This window comes from Ranitomeya imitator, chromosome 1, assembly GCF_032444005.1.
Source record: "Ranitomeya imitator isolate aRanImi1 chromosome 1, aRanImi1.pri, whole genome shotgun sequence".
NCBI lineage: Eukaryota > Metazoa > Chordata > Amphibia > Anura > Dendrobatidae > Ranitomeya > Ranitomeya imitator.
In genome coordinates this window covers 543,493,750-543,510,962 of record NC_091282.1, presented here as the reverse complement: position 1 = coordinate 543,510,962, position 17,213 = coordinate 543,493,750, and the positions used below count along the sequence as shown (strand labels likewise).

Here is a 17,213-nt window from a genome sequence, read left to right as displayed (position 1 = left end):
GGGATTGGTGGGTTACTATCGCAGATTTATAAAAGGATTTACCAAGTTGGCAGCACCATTGCAAGACGCCTTGGTAGGGCAGACGAAGAAACCTTTAAACCGAAACCCTCCTTTCCAGTGGAACGACGAAAGGGAAGACTCCTTTGAACAACTAAAGAAGGCACTAACCGGAGAGGAGGTTCTGGCATACCCAGATTACCATCAGCCTTTCACCCTCTACACCGATGCCAGCAATGTGGGACTAGGAGCGGTGCTGTCACAAAAGCAAGAAGGTCGGGAGAAAGTCATCGCCTTTGCAAGTAGAAAGCTCCGGCCTACTGAAAGAAATCCAGAAAATTATAGCTCCTTCAAATTGGAACTACTGGCAGTAGTTTGGGCTGTGACTGAACGTTTCAAACACTATCTGGCCGCTGCAGAATTTATTGTCTATACTGACAACAATCCGTTGACCCACCTGGACACAGCCAAATTAGGTGCGTTAGAACAGCGATGGATAGCCCGGTTATCTAATTACAACTTCAAGATCAAGTATCGAGCAGGTCACAAGAATGGAAATGCTGATGCCCTATCCCGGATGCCACACTTGAGAGATGTAGAAGAAGAAACGGGGGAGCTTGAAGAAATTGAACTACCAGCCTTCCATCATCCCAAGGCGAAACATCATCAGTCAAGTACCTATCAGAAACAACAAGAGGTGAATTTTAATCCGTTAGCACACCATAGATGGGCTGACACCCAAGACAGCAATCCGGCTGTGAAGTTGGTGAAGGAACTGTTAACTGAGCAAAGTGCATATCCCGATGAGGATGCCCCAGAAGAGACGCATCAACTCTGGAAAGAGAGAGGCAAAATGTTCCTGTATCAAGGGAAGCTCTGTAGAAGGTACACCAATCCGAAAACACATGAATTGGTTTGGCAGATTATCGTGCCTAAACAAGATGTGAAGATGGTCCTCGAAGCTTACCATAATGGTGCTGGTCACTTCGGTTGGAAAAAGTTAGAAGTACTTCTAAGAGAAAGATTTTATTGGGTCGGGATGAGAAAATCAATCGAACAGTGGTGCAGAAATTGTGGCCCGTGCAACCTCAGAAGAAACGATCAAAAGAACCAAAGAGCACCACTGCAGCCCATAATCACCAAACAACCACTTGAACTTGTAGCCATAGACCACGTGAAGTTAATGCCAAGCCGGTCCGGCTATGTCTATGCCTTGACCATCGTGGACCATTATTCACGCTTCTTGGTAGTAGTACCCGTAAAAGATCTGACAGCAAAAACAGCAGCCAAAGCGTTCCAAACGTACTTTTGTAGACCCCATGGATATCCGGAACAGGTTCTCACCGACCAAGGTACAGCCTTTGAATCAGAGATCTTCAGAGAATTCTGTAATATGTATGGTTGCAAAAAGATCCGGACGACGGCCTATCATCCACAAACAAACGGCTTATGCGAGAAGATGAACCATATTGTAATAGACCTGCTAAAGACTTTACCTGAGACAGAAAGGAATCAATGGCCAGAGAAATTGCCTGACTTGGTGGATCTGTATAATCATGTCCCGGTGAGTTCCACCAATTGCACCCCAGCTTACCTTATGCGTGCAAGACCCGGCCAATTACCAATCGATCTAGAAATGGGAATTCTGAAACCAGACGCAGAAGTTCAAGACTCCAATTGGGATATCATACGGCAAAAGCAGTATCGCCAAGTGCAAGAGAGTGTGGAAAGAAGCCTTCAGCAAACTAGAGAAAGACAAGAGCGAACTTTCAACCAGAATGTTCTAGCGACCCCATTAAGACCGGGTGATCAAGTGCTCAAGAGAAACCGTCGAACCAATAAACTAGACAATCAGTGGGAAGCCGTACCCTACACAGTTTTACCAACAAGAATGGATAATTCTAAAATGTGTCTCATTAGCAAAAACGGAGGCTTAACATCTGTATTAGTGTCAAGAGACAATCTTAAATTGTGTCCGGAAGCATTGAAAGAGCCAGAAGTTGTCCAGCCGGAATCAGAAGTTATTCAACCCATACAGGTTCAACCAGTAAAGGAAGAAGAAGAGAAAATGTATCACACCTGTATAGGAGACTTTCCCAAAACCCTACTAACATACCATGGTGCAGTAGTGGTTCCCATGGTGGCCTTTTACCCAACACCGAACCCAATACCAGAAGTCCCAAGACAGGAAGAGGCTGACCCCGTACTACAGGAGGTTCCAGGCCAGGAAGAACAGATTCCTGATCAGAGTAATCCCATTCACGGTGGACTTGCCAACTCCATAGTCATGGAATTATCTTTAGCAGAGCGGGCAGATACTACATCCGCAGTAGACAGTAGTACACCACATGGAGAGATACCGCTATTACGTAGATCACAGTGTAGTACCCAGGGTCAATTACCGGCCAGGTATGCAGATTACCAATTATAAAACTATAGTCATTGTTATCATTCTGCAACGTTTAAGCCCAGTACCTACAGAGACTTGTCTGTATGAACTTCTTGCATATTCTTGAACTTGTTATCAGCCCGGAGGCACTAAATCAAAGCTCCGGAAAGACTGCTTTTTGAACTTTGCTTTTTTGCTCTTTTTGAACTTTCTTTAGACTTTATATTGACAACTTCGTTGGAAAAATGGAACTAAATTCCTGGACACAAAGTGCAGTGCCTTTCCTAGTACCTTCAAGGATAGGACTGTATTAATGGACGCTATTTGAAGTGACTTTTTACAGAACTCTATTTTTGTTTCCTTGAGTGGTTTTTGTAACTTTTCATTTTTTAGACTCTGTACATATTAATTGTTATTTCAAAATGTTATCGTCCCACAGTCCCGGAGTACTGTTCTTAACTAAGGGGGAATGTGGCACCCCTAGGGGTATTTGCCACAAAAATAGTTACTGACAGTAAATACAAATACTAAAATAGCAAGACTGCACTACCACCTCCGGCCAGAAGGGGGAGCTCCAGAGACTCCCCTTGATCCATTCTGGTCTGAGAGAAGAAATGGCAGTTGGGCAAAGGAGCTGAAAGTGAGAGGTCATACAGCTGAATTTCTAACAGTCCTGTGACTGTTTCCAGGCCTAAATCACCGGCCTGAGGAGAAGAGGGACAGAGAAAAAGGACATTGTGAGAACCGGGTAGCATTAATCACTACCCAGAACAGGCGCAAAGACAGATACCGGATCCGTGGCTGTATTCATTATATATAATACAGCAACCGGAAAAACGTGAGGTGATATCAGCTTCACTAGGGCCGGACGCAGCAACAGACACAGAGTTCAGCGGTACTCCCGGAGGGGTAAGCTGATAAAAGGACTCGGGTTGCCCGTCTAACCAGGACCTGGAGGGGACAGATTGGGCCGGCAGCCAGTTCACATGCAGCAGCAGGGCCACACAGAAATTGCGTACAATAAGAGGCGAAGACCCCGGCAGGGTCAAAGTAACTCAGAGTTCCCATACAGACTCCGGTGACAGGACTGGTTGTAAATCCCTTTATGTTAAAGTAAACTGGTTAAACGTTTCAGTGCCTCAGTCTTTCATTTGGACAATAGCTATCTATCCAGGATCGGGATCATCACCGCTGGGAGAACCTGCTGCTGATCAAGTAAGTGCCTGTTCCCTCATGATACCCCTTACACTGTGCATTGCCTGAGGCCACAGCACTGGGTCAAGCCACCCGTGACATCTCCCTCAAGAGACAGACCCCATTGGTCCGGTGCTGGGTACCCCGGTCTCCTGGGCGTCACAGATGCGATCCCCGCCGCGTCTAGGTGGTGTGACTTGTTCTATAATTTGAAATTTTAATTGTGACAAATTATGACCCTTTTCAATAAAGTGTGATGGAAGGGGAAGCAAAAGGTTCTTGCACCGGATAGTGGATTTATGTTTAGATATCCGTGATTTAACCGGTTGGGTGGTCTCGCCCACGTACAACAAACCGCAGGGGCATTTGACTAGATACACTGCAAAATTGGTATTGCAGGTGAAGAAACCGTTAACTTGATATCTTTTCCCGGTGTGTGGATGGTGGATGCTATTGCCCTTTATTACGTTATTGCACTGGTTACAGCTGAGACAAGGGAAAGTACCCGTTTTAGGATTACTCAAGAATCGCTGAGAGGGCCCAGGGTGTATAGGACCTATGTCTGCACGAACCAGACTGTCCTTAATGTTGCGGGGTCGCTTAAAACACGGAAGAAAGGGGTGTTGGAACTCTTTAACCATGGGGAATGCTGTTTGGACAATATGCCAATGTTGGCGGATGGTTTTGTGTAATCTGTATGCCGCGGGATGGTATTGGTGCACAAATGGGATACGTGACATGGCAGAATCTCTTTCCCTCGTGGTATCATTGGGATTGACGGTATCTAGGATACGAGGGGGATACCCTCTCTCTCGGAATTTGGACTTCATCTCTGATGTCCTCTGTACTTTGATAATGGGATTGGAGACGATTTTGGTAACTATGTAGCTGTGATTTAGGGATGGATTTTTTCATGTTTCTAGGATGGAAACTATCATAGTGTAACAAACTGTTACGGTCAGTGGGTTTGGAGTACAGGTCTGTCGAAAGATTGCCATTGGTATCCTTGATGACTAAAGTATCTAGAAAGCTTATTTGGTAAGAATCATGTGTCATAGTAAAATCCAATCCGGGCCACGATGTTCTAAGGAATTGAAAAAAATCTTGTAAAGAGTCAAGTCCACCCCTCCAGATACAGAAGACATCATCTATATAGCGCTTCCATGTCAAGACATGGTTCTGGAAGAGTTCGTGGGCATATATAGATGTGTTTTCGAAATGGGCCATATAAGCATTCGCGTACGAAGGTACCACATTCGAGCCCATAGCTGAGCCCCTTATCTGGAGATAGTAAGTGTCCTCAAACAGAAAAAAATTGTTGTTTAGAACAATAGACAAGAGATCATTGCATAGGTCAATAAGATCAGGATCCATGTCACTAGTGAAGAGAAGCCACCGGGTAGATTGTATACCATTTGTGTGTGGTATTGACGTATACAAATCTTTAACGTCGAATGATACTAAGAGACTGTCTGGAGGGATGGGTGTAATGCTCCTAATGATTTCAAGAAAAGCTCCAGTATCTAGTAAAAAAGAACTGGTATTCCTGATGAGAGGTGTCAGGATTTTCTCCAGATAGATGGAGATAGGGGCCAAAATCGAGTCTGTGGAAGCTACAATAGGTCTGCTGGGTGGATTTTGCAGACTCTTATGTATCTTAGGTAAGATATAAAAAACTGGTGTGATTGGATGTTTTTTTGTTAGGAACACTCGTGTTTTGCAGTCAAGAATACCACGGGACTGAAAATCCTCTAGAGTTGTCTGGATACATAGTAACATAGTAACATAGTTAGTAAGGCCGAAAAAAGACATTTGTCCATCCAGTTCAGCCTATATTCCATCATAATAAATACCCAGATCTACGTCCTTCTACAGAACCTAATAATTGTATTATTATTATTAATTATTATTAATTGGATAGTATTTTGAATTTTAGTTGTAGGGTTATGAGGAAGTTTTCTATACGTGGTCGTGTCACAGAGTTGGCGGTATATCTCATTCCTATAAAGGAGTTTGTCCATAACCACTATAGCTCCTCCCTTATCCGCTGGCTTAATGATAATACTTTCCTCCTGCTGTAGGGATTTCAGGGCTTGACGCTCAATTGTTGAAAGGTTGGAGGGGTAATGGATCTTACCTCTATCAATATCATTACGTAATTTTTGGAAAGAACTATCGACAAATTGGATAAAAGTCTCTAGGGGGTGTGACCCTTTGTGTGGCTGATATGTACTTTTGTCTCTCAGACCAAGGCTAGCTGCCGTGATGCCTATAGGTGGAGGGGTTTGTGAGCTGGATGGTACAACCTGGTCAGTGTTGGAGAAGTGTACTTTCAACCTTAGAGATCTGTAAAACTTTTGTAAGTCCATGTCCATTTGAAATGTATTATATCTGTAACTAGGACAAAAAGATAGGCCTTTTTGTAAGGCGCTATGCTCAGCCACTCCTAGGGATTTTGAGGAAATATTCACAACTAGTGGTTGTATACCTGTGATCGTGTCACTCTCGTGAAGTCCATGTTTCTTGGTCCTGTGGAGCCCCCGTCTAGTCCTCTTCTTTTCCCCTGTCGTTTTTGTCGGCCTAAAAAAGGACCTGGGTAGGGGTATCTGGCTGGTCGCTCTGGGTCCGAATCGGAGGTAGTATAGTCCATGGATGAGCGATAACCATCCTGTCTGGAGGGCTTTCTGATTGTGGACTTGTCCTTGATAAACTCTATTTTGTTCGTAGTCCTTGAGTTCAATGTCACGGCGATTTTGGGTAATGTTAGACTCGATCTTCTTTTTGAGGGTGTTGAATTCGTCCACCGATAGAGTCGAGGAGAGTTGATTTTCGATGCTTTTGATTTGTTCTTGGGTAGTAGAGATCTCCTTGTGCAAATGTTCTAATGTGAGAACCATAAGATCAAAGGAGCATTTATTCAAAATTAGTTCAAACTTGGTACAAAATTCTAATGAATTACTAAAAAGGGTGGGACGAAGTGCAACTCTTAAGCCCCGAGGAATCCTCTGAGCTTTAAGATACTCGGTTAGAGTGGCCCCGTGCAATTCAAGATTAGTGCAGCGTCGAAGTTCGCACTCCCAATCCCTGCCCCTTGTTTCGCAGGGGGGGATCTTAAGGAAGTCGCTCGGAATCTTAGATAAGGCGATGATGTTAGATGTCTCCTCTGGATTGTATGAGAAGGTTAAGGCTGACATGACAATGTCGGCGTGCTGAACATACGAGAAAATATAGTGGTATAGAAGATGCAAAGCACAGCCTAGGAGGGAGGTGCACAGTCAATAGGTGCCCAAACCTTGATGTATAGATTACAAGTGACTAGCACACTCCAAGAAATTGTGATGCAAAATAAAGGGGGTTTATTACACACAAAGTCACAAACGTTTCGGTCAACTCTTGACCTTCATCAGTGTGCTAGAAAGAAAATTATATACAGAACAAAAAATATATTTAACAAAACTGGGAGTGCAACAAAAATGAGGACAAGGTAATAACAAAACAACAAAAGTATATACATCACGAAAACAACAAAGTCATAAGATATAAAGAAATTAACAATCATGGAGTACAATCAACAAAACCACGTCTATGTATGAATACAGCTGCAGATCGATATATGTGCAAGGAACCACAAGAATAGATCATAAGCACCAGTGTGGGACTATAAAGAATATAGTGGCATGGCAAGGAGAAGACTATAGTAGCATGGCAGGGGAAAGAGGGGGTGGCATAGTATATGATATGAGACCTACCTAAGTACACCTGTATGCTTGTATGAGCCCCAATGTAGAATACTATATATTGCATCTATAGAGAACGAAAATAAAATAATGACCTGTACAGCAGTGGTGCCATTGCAGTGTGCTATGTGAGACTAGACATAGTCGTAGCATAGGGGTACATACCAATTAGATAGTTCTGGTGAGATTGAACCAGATAGGGTTGCAGATAATGGTCTATAGAAGAGAATATGATGAATAAAACGAGGGGGGGGGTATATATATGAGGTCGAAAAAATATATATAATATAATATATAGTGAAATACCAACTGGCTAAGACAGGGGTACATACCCGGTAAATAGATAGGCCAAAAGGAACCATACGGCTGTAAACCTAAACCGCCAATCTATGAGGGTGAAAAATGTATATATATGTAATCAGAACGGCTGCTGGGAGGCCTGCCACATGAGCGATAGGTGGAAATAGTGGAGGGGAAAGCCCGATATAGAGAACTTACCAGCGCACAGGAGATATGGGTCTACGCGGTATCCACCGCAAGAAGGTGTGAGGTAATGTGCCTAGTTCTACTATATATAGTAAGTGAAAGAGCGCGCAGTATCAGCGGGCATGTGGTCCGGAAAAGGGGCGGGGCGGTGATGACGCCGGTGTCAGCTGGCCGCAGGGGGCGGTAACATGTGCGTTCCACAGAAGAGAATCAAGATGGAGGTGCGTTCCAAAAGAGAAAGCGGTGAATCGCTGTGCAGGTAGCCGTGGAGTGTCACAGGCAGCAGAAGCATAGAATCAAAACGGACGATTCTGTAGAAACAAAACTACAATTAGTATATGATGGTAATAGTGCTTGGGGCCTCACATGGTACATATTCTAAAGAAACCAAGAAGATACTAGAGGCATATCACAGTGTTAAAATATGTACATATAAGTGCAGTAACTCTACCAAAGGGTAAGGCATGACTCATACAAATTCCCAAACCTGGTTACATGATAAACGTAAATGTACTGCTACTAAAAAACATATACTACTCTATATCTTGTCTTTATGAGACGTGGGGTTAAAGACCCCTATGGGTAAAATAAAATGCCCATGGTATAACAGATAGTGATGTCAGGGATGGGATCCCAAAGTACGTTTACAAAGACCTGGTATAAGGACATCATGTGTGGTTCCCAATACGTAAAGTTGTTCTGTTCCAGGGGTGTGAGGTAATGTGCCTAGTTCTACTATATATGAAACCGACCCCGACCCAGCAGCCGAGACCCCAAAGATTTACCTGGTGCCGGCCGGCAGGCGCACTTGCGCATGCGCCCACCATTTTTTTGGCCACGAGGAGCACCGGGGGAGACAGGTGAGTATCGGGGGGCTATCTGGGACCCCTTTTCTCTGTCCTCTGATGTGCGATCACATCGGAGGACAGAGAAATTAAAAGGGGTCAGTTAACCTTCCCCCCCCCGAATCATGTTCTCTGGGGTCTCGGCTACCCTCGGCAGCCGAGACTCCGGAGAAAATCGGACTCTGGGGGGCGCTATTTACTTTTTCCACAGCGCCATTAATTAATTAACGGCGCTGCGGTTTAAGTACCCTTAACTGCCGCCGTTAAAAGGCGTATCGGCGGTCGTTAAGGGGTTAAGGCCGTGTTCACGGATTCAGAGTTTTTTCATGATATACTCATGGATTCCATAGATAATACCCATTCACATGCATTAGCTGCAGAATATTGGTGTATTTTATATACCATTATTAAACAGCAGGAAAAATGTATCAACATTTACAGCACGTTCCTAATTTGCCATGTTTCTGCATGGAAAAGCAGTGGCTAAGTCTCATTGAATGATATAGGTAAGTCCTTAACTTGTGAACATAGTCTGAGGAAAAAAGGCAATAAAATGGCACACTAAGGACAACCACTGCAGAAATATTGTCAGGGGAAGCTAGATTTACCACAAACAAAACTTAAAGGGTAAACATACATTCATTAATCTTTTCAAGTAAATAATTTGATTGTGCAGAAATAATATTTACATTAAAACACTAGATACAGAACCATTGATTAAAAATACAGTCTGAGCCCTGACGTTTTTTCATGCATAAATGCAAAAATAAAACATGTACTGCGCAAATCCACTGTATTTATATTAGAAATGTTTCTTGTTCTATCTAATAAATGATGATAGTTTGCAAAATAGGAAAAAATAATATTGCAGAAGAAAAGCCTCTATGATCGTCTATAGCACAAATAATAGACAGCAATAACATACAGTATGATATACTTAGGTTTAGGCTGAATTTAGACATCATGAAACAGACTGGATGCTGGTCTCCCGAACCTGACAGTGTCATAGGCATATATGAAATGGTTTATTTCAGCTTGAAAGACCCACTGGCCAGTCCATGCATGGACTATATTTCACACATGTCTGAAATCAACCTTAACCCTTTAACCCCCAAGAGTTATAAGGGTTAAAAGTTCACCAGCAATTTCTCATTTTTACAACACCATTTTTTTAGGGACCACATCACATTTGAAGTCACTTTGAAGGGTCTATATGATAGAAAATATGAGAGACCTGGAGCAGTTTGCAAAAGAGGAGTGGTCCAAAAGTCTAGTGAGAGGTGTAAGAAGCTTGCTGATGGCTATGGGAAGTGATTGATTACAGTTATTTATTTCAAAGGGTGTGCAACCAAATATTAAGCTGAGGATGCCAACAATTTTGTTCAGCCAATTTTTGGGCTTTTGTCTGAAATTTTGTCCAATTTGCCTTTTTTTTCCTTTTTTTACACAAAGGGAATAAAGGTGTGTAATAAAACGTGTAATTTCAATAATTTTCTGGGAGAAATGCTTCATTTTCTAGAACAATTTCAAGGGTGCAAACATTTGGCCATGACTTTATAACATATATCCTTTTATAGTACTATCTTCCCTAGAACAAACCAGGAACTTTAGTTGCTGTTGCAGAAAGGACAGGTCTGTTTTATTTTTATGCCATTATAAATAACAAAACAATACTTTAGAATGTGTAATATTTTTTTCTTTATTTAGTAAATCACATATGACAATATTTGATGTTGCTTAATTGAATGTGTAATTTTAGAAGAGAGACGTCCATTGGAATTTTTGCTCGTGCAGCTTTCCTATGGCATCTACGCTGCTCCTTCCCCATGTGGACCCAATGGAAAACATTTGTCCTAGTGCAATACAAAGAGAAGTATGATTTTTATTATACAAAATATTATTAGTTTATAACGTTACAGTTTACTTTCACAACTGGAAAAAACATCAAACTAACTCATGGATATATTTATTCCTTTTCACACAATATGAGAACTGGGAATATGAAACTGAGTAACAAGACCCTAAAGAACCAGATTTCCAATCGCACCAATTCTTCAATTGCATTTTTTTATATAACTTTTCTTTTTGGCCTTGTGGTATTAGTTGCTGTTTTTGGTTCCAAATTCTTCATAGGTGATCACATATAAAACAGACTTCAAGAAAAAGCACAAATAGAATATTGAATTGAAATTGAATATTGAAAAGCACAAAACACACAAAGCTAGACAAAAAATAGGCAGCGATGAATCGAGGTCTATTTGTTTTAACCCCTTAGTGACAGAGCCAATTTGCAGCTCAATGACCGAGCCAATTTTTTCAATTCTGACCACTGTCACTTTATGAGGTTATAACTCTGGAATGCTTTAACGGATCCCACTGATTATGAGAATTTTTTTTTCACGACATATTGTACTTCATGTCAGTGGTATCTTTTTTTGATATTACTTGTGTTTATTTATGAAAAACACGGAAATATGGTGAACATTTTTAAAATTTTGCAATTTTAAAACTTTGATTTAAGGGCATAAAAATTCAGAGAGCTATTGAAGAAATTTTAACACTAATGTGAAGTACAATATGTCATGAGAAAACAATCTCCAATCTCAGAATTGCCAAGATCCGTTGAAGCGTTCCGGAGTTATTACCTCATAAAGGGACAGTGGTCAGATTTGTAAAAATTGACCTGGTCATTAACGTGCAAACAACCCTCGGGGGTTAAAGGATTAATTATAGTTTTTCTCTGTAAGATCCACTCCTGGTTTTGGTTTACAAACGCTGATGCAAAAATAGTGACGTGTGAATGATGCTTTAACCCTTTCACCCAGAAGCCTGTTTTCACCTTTCTGACCAGACCAATTTTTACAATTCTGACCACTGTCACTTTATGAGGTCATAACTCTGGAACGCTTCAATAACAATGGATCCCACTGACTGTTTTTTTTTCGTGACATATGTACTTCATGATAGTGGTAAAATTTATTTGATATAAATTGCGTTCATATGTGAAAAAATGGGAAATTTGGTGAACATTTAGAAAATGTAGCAATTTCCAAACGTTTAATTTGTATGCCTTTAAATTAGAGAGTTATAACACAAAATGGTTAATAAATAACATTTACCACATGTCTACTTTTGTTAGGAAGTTACAAGGGTTAAAAGTTGACCAGCGATTTCTCATTTTTACAACAAAATTTCCAAATCACTTTTTTAGGGACAACATCACATGTAAAGTCACTTTGAGGGGCCTATATGACAGAAAATACCCAAAAGAGACACCATTCTAAAAACTGCACCCCCCAAGGTGCTCAAAACCACATTCCAGAAGGTATTATTAACCATTTACATGTTTCACAGGAATAGAAGCAATGTGGAAGGAAAAAATTTACATTTAACTTTTTTTGCAAACATTTTACTTCAGAACCAATTTTTTTTTATTTTCACAAGTGTAAAAAGAGAAAATGAACCATAAAATTTGTTGTGCAATTTCTCCTGAATACGCCGATTCCCCATATGTGGGTGTAAACCACTGTTTGGGTGCACGGCAGAGCTTGGAAGAGAAGGAGCGCCGCTTGACTTTTTCAATGCAGAATTGTCTGTAATTGGGATCGGACTCCATTTCACGTTTGCAGAGCCCCTGATGTGCCCAAACAGTGGAAACCCCCCACTGTTATAGCAGGTGAAGCCCCATAAGGTGAATATAATACAGTGATTGTGGGAGCTGTATGATCAATGTCAGGAAATTGGATTTTACCAGACACCAAAAGCATTAGAATTAAATTCGGAATACAGTGTATACAAGTGAGGACCTCTATTGTCAGTCTGTCAGTCCTGACACCCATGTCAGGAATATGTACAAGCCTCATTTTAGTTGGAAGCAGTGGTTTCAGATTTTGTTCCCAGGCATTCCGCTCAGTTACTGGGGCGCTGCATATATGAGGAGTATATGGCATATGCTAACAGAGGTATTATGTTGAATTTCCCTTTATAAAAGGATGTGTGGGTAAGATTTTCAAACTAGCAGCATCTATATAGAGCATGTTTCATTATTCATATTATTATTCAGTGTAAGGCTCAAACCTGAAGAATTGTGTGGGGCATATACAGGTCCTTCTCAAAAAATTAGCATATAGTGTTAAATTTCATTATTTACCATAATGTAATGATTACAATTAAACTTTCATATATTATAGATTCATTATCCACCAACTGAAATTTGTCAGGTCTTTTATTGTTTTAATACTGATGATTTTGGCATACAACTCCTGATAACCCAAAAAACCTGTCTCAATAAATTAGCATATTTCACCCATCCAATCAAATAAAAGTGTTTTTTAATAACAAACAAAAAAACCAACAAATAATAATGTTCAGTTATGCACTCAATACTTGGTCGGGAATCCTTTGGCAGAAATGACTGCTTCAATGCGGCGTGGCATGGAGGCAATCAGCCTGTGACACTGCTGAGATGTTATGGAGGCCCAGGATGCTTCAATAGCGGCCTTAAGCTCATCCAGAGTGTTGGGTCTTGCGTCTCTCAACTTTCTCTTCACAATATCCCACAGATTCTCTATGGGGTTCAGGTCAGGAGAGTTGGCAGGCCAATTGAGCACAGTAATACCATGGTCAGTAAACCATTTACCAGTGGTTTTGGCACTGTGAGCAGGTGCCAGGTCATGCTGAAAAATGAAATCTTCATCTCCATAAAGCATTTCAGCCGATGGAAGCATGAAGTGCTCCAAAATCTCCTGATAGCTAGCTGCATTGACCCTGCCCTTGATGACACACAGTGGACCAACACCAGCAGCTGACATGGCACCCCACACCATCACTGACTGTGGGTACTTGACACTGGACTTCAGGCATTTTGGCATTTCCTTCTCCCCAGTCTTCCTCCAGACTCTGGCACCTTGATTTCCGAATGACATGCAAAATTTGCTTTCATCAGAAAAAAGTACTTGGGACCACTTAGCAACAGTCCAGTGCTGCTTCTCTGTAGCCCAGGTCAGGCGCCTCTGCCGCTGTTTATGGTTCAAAAGTGGCTTTACCTGGGGAATGCGGCACCTGTAGCCCATTTCCTGCACACGCCTGTGCACGGTGGCTCTGGATGTTTCCACACCAGACTCAGTCCACTGCTTCCTCAGGTTCCCCAAGGTCTGGAATCGGTCCTTCTCCACAATCTTCCTCAGGGTCCGGTCTCCTCTTCTCGTTGTACAGCGTTTTCTGCCACATTGTTTCCTTCCAACAGACTTACCATTGAGGTGCCTTGATACAGCACTCTGGGAACAGCCTATTTGTTGAGAAATTTCTTTCTGGGTCTCACCCTCTTGCTTGAGGGTGTCAATGATGGCCTTTTTGACATCTGTCAGGTCGCTAGTCTTACCCATGATGGGGGTTTTGAGTAATGAACCAGGCAGGGAGTTTATAAAAGCCTCAGGTATCTTTTGCATGTGTTTAGAGTTAATTAGTTGATTCAGAAGATTAGGGTAATAGGTCGTTTAGAGAACCTTTTCTTGATATGCTAATTTATTGAGACAGGTTTTTTGGGTTATCAGGAGTTGTATGCCAAAATCATCAGTATTAAAACAATAAAAGACCTGACAAATTTCAGTTGGTGGATAATGAATCTATAATATATGAAAGTTTAATTGTAATCATTACATTATGGTAAATAATGAAATTTAACACTATATGCTAATTTTTTGAGAAGGACCTGTAAATGCATTCATGTTCCAAAATGTCCAAGTGCAGACCCAAAAATCAACATCAGGCTACCAGATACACGCTTAAAGAGACTGTGAGAAGGGCAACACAATAAAAAAAATATAATAGAATATATAGAGATTGAAAGTCGAAATTTGACATTTGCACAATGTCCAAAAGGTTTGAAAAAATTACCCCAAGGGGTCTGTATTAGACCAACTGAAAAACACTGTGATGGGGACATCACATTAAACTTTGCAGTCATTACAAGAGGTAGCGATAGAGAGTACAAGTTTCACCATTGCACAATGAGCAAAGGTTTCAAAAAGTACAAAACATTAGCCACATGGGGTATACATACATGAACACTAAGTACTTGTTGCAGAAGCAGGAGGAGGAGGAGGTGATTTCTTGAACAAAATAGCTTTGGATGGTAAGGGATGGACTTTAAGAGAACTTCCAAAAAATACAGTTGGCCTGCATTTACATAACGTTGCTGTCATCTGTAGGGCTTACAAAGTCAGAGGAAATCCAGCTCAGTCAGTCTGTCTGCATTTTGCATTGACAGGCGTGTACAGTACATTTATCTGTTATGATTGCACCTACCGAACTAAAAACCCGTTCAGACAACACACTCGCGGCAGGGCATGGCAGCACCTCCATGGTGTACAAGGAGAGGTTGGGACAAGTGTGCAGCTTGGACAACCAATAGTTAAAGGGCATTGAATAATAAGGAAGGACGCTGGTATGGTTAAGTAGTCCTTCACCATCTTGGTCAACTTCTCCATCCTCATCATAGTTACACCAACAGATAGCCCTTGCTGATGGGATGGTCTCATGAAAATGGCCCAGTCGGAGGGCATTTCTACCCCCCCCCCCCTCCCCGTGAGTTGCTGCTGGTGTGAGTCAACCCCCCCTGTAATCCTTGTGGGTGAAAAGAGCCAGTGTTGTCTGAGGATAATCTTTTGAGCAAGTCCTCCACTTCAGCCCTCTGGCATGCATGCACTGAAAATGGCATATCTACCTCAGACATTAGAGAAGCAAATTTCTCCTTGTACCATGGGTCAAGAAAGGTGCTCAGCCAGTATTTTGTGGTGGATAAAATGTCTTTCACGCGACAGTCTTGGGAAAGGCATCTGGACATGAACTCTGCCATGTGTGGCAGACTACAAAGAGTCAAATGTTCAGTGTCCACACCAGGAAGAACATTATGCATCGTGAGGAGAATAGGATGGTTAGCCTCCTCCTCCTCCTCTTCAGGCCATCCATGCTGGACAGGCATGAAGCTGGGATTGGGAGTCACCTCTGTAGCACAGAGCAAAAACTCCTCTTCCTCCTCCTGTTCCTTTTCATCACCCAATGTGGCCTGAGAATACTGTATGAGGCTGGGCTGTGTGGTATCAGCCACTGTACAATCTTGCACAATAGCCACCTGCTCGACATTTAAAGCTTTCTCTTTGAGATTCTGCAGCGAACGTTTTAATAGACAGAGCAGCAAGATGGTTACGCTCATAATAGCATCATCAACGTTCACCATCTTTGTGCAGTAATATAAGTTTTGAAGAACCTCACACAGGTCAGCGATCCACACCCACTCAGCAGTTGTTTTGTATGGGGGGTTGAGTGTTAATCTGACGGGCATTGAGAAGCTGGAATTCAGAGACTGTCCTCTGCTGCTCACTAAGCCTTGCCAACTTATGGAAGGTCGAATTCCAGCGTGTGAGCAGGTCACAAATCATTCGGTGACGAGGCAAATTAAAGCGCTGCTGCAGTGAAGCTAGACAGGCATAAGCCTGAGATGACTTTCAGAACTGTGCACTGACACAGGGTACCTTGGCAAGTAGGTCAGGAAAGTCAGGGTATGTTTTTAAAAGAGGCCTGACAAATTAGAAGGGAATTTAAACAGTTCCTCAGAGTGGCCAGCATTGGGGTCATGTGTCTCCTGGGACTTTTGATGCTGGGAGGAAGGAGGACCAGGTTGAGGATTCTGAGGCCCAGACTCTTGGCTACTGAGACTGGACTGTGTGGAAGACTTCTTGGTGCTGCTTGTCAACACAATGAAGCCTTTGTCTGCCATCCAACCCACAACATCCTAACACTTGTCTGCGGTTGTTAGTGGTATAGAGCTAATTTTGACAGGAAGCTAGAACGAGATCCAGTCACCTTATGATCTGTCACACGGCCTTGGTGGGCACCACCACATCCATGTCCTTTAATATTACCCTTTCTCATCTTGAATGTGTTGTGAAAATAAAGCCAGTATTTTCTTATTTCATATGCATAAGTACCCTTACAAACGTCTTACGTACAAATTCACTGTATCTAGCAATGTGTGGCTATTTTTTTTAGATCGCAGCTTGATTATCCCCTTTACCCCCAAGGGTGGTTTGCACGTTAATGACCGGGCCAATTTTTACAATTCTGACCACTGCCCTTTATGAGGTTATAACTCTGGAACGCTTCAACGGATCCCAGTGATTCTGACATTGTTTTCTCGTGACATATTGTTCTTCATGATAGTGGTAAAATTTATTTGATATTACCTGCGTTTATTTGTGAAAAAAACGGAAATTTGGCAAAAATGTTGAAAATTTTGCAATTTTCCAAATTTGAATTTTTATGCAATTAAATCACAGAGATATGTCACACAAAATAGTTAATAAGTAACATTTCCCACATGTCTACTTTACATCAGCACAATTTTGGAACCAAAATTTTTTTTCGTTATGGAGTTATAAGGGTTAAAATTGACCAGCAATTTCTCATTTTTACAACACCAATTTTTTTTAGGGACCACATCTCATTTGAAGTCATTTTGAGGGGTCTATATGATAGAAAATACCCAAGTGTGACACCATTCTAAAA

At 41.7% G+C, this 17,213-nt stretch overlaps 1 protein-coding gene across 2 annotated transcripts in view; it reads right to left on the bottom strand.

Annotated features, from left to right (window-relative positions):
* Window positions 1-6,915: 6,915 nt before the first annotated feature.
* Window positions 6,916-17,213, bottom strand: part of LOC138657924 (ciliary microtubule inner protein 2B-like) — a 148,951-nt gene continuing 138,653 nt past the window's right edge. Inside the window, exon 5 of one of the 2 annotated variants that reach the window (XM_069745524.1) lies at window positions 6,916-8,114. In XM_069745524.1, the coding sequence (XP_069601625.1) occupies window positions 8,077-8,114 (38 nt within the window). In that variant the 3' untranslated portion in view covers window positions 6,916-8,076. Of the gene's footprint in view, window positions 8,115-10,322; window positions 10,502-17,213 lie in introns of those variants that run through there. The other variant, XM_069745523.1, reaches the window with a different exon arrangement.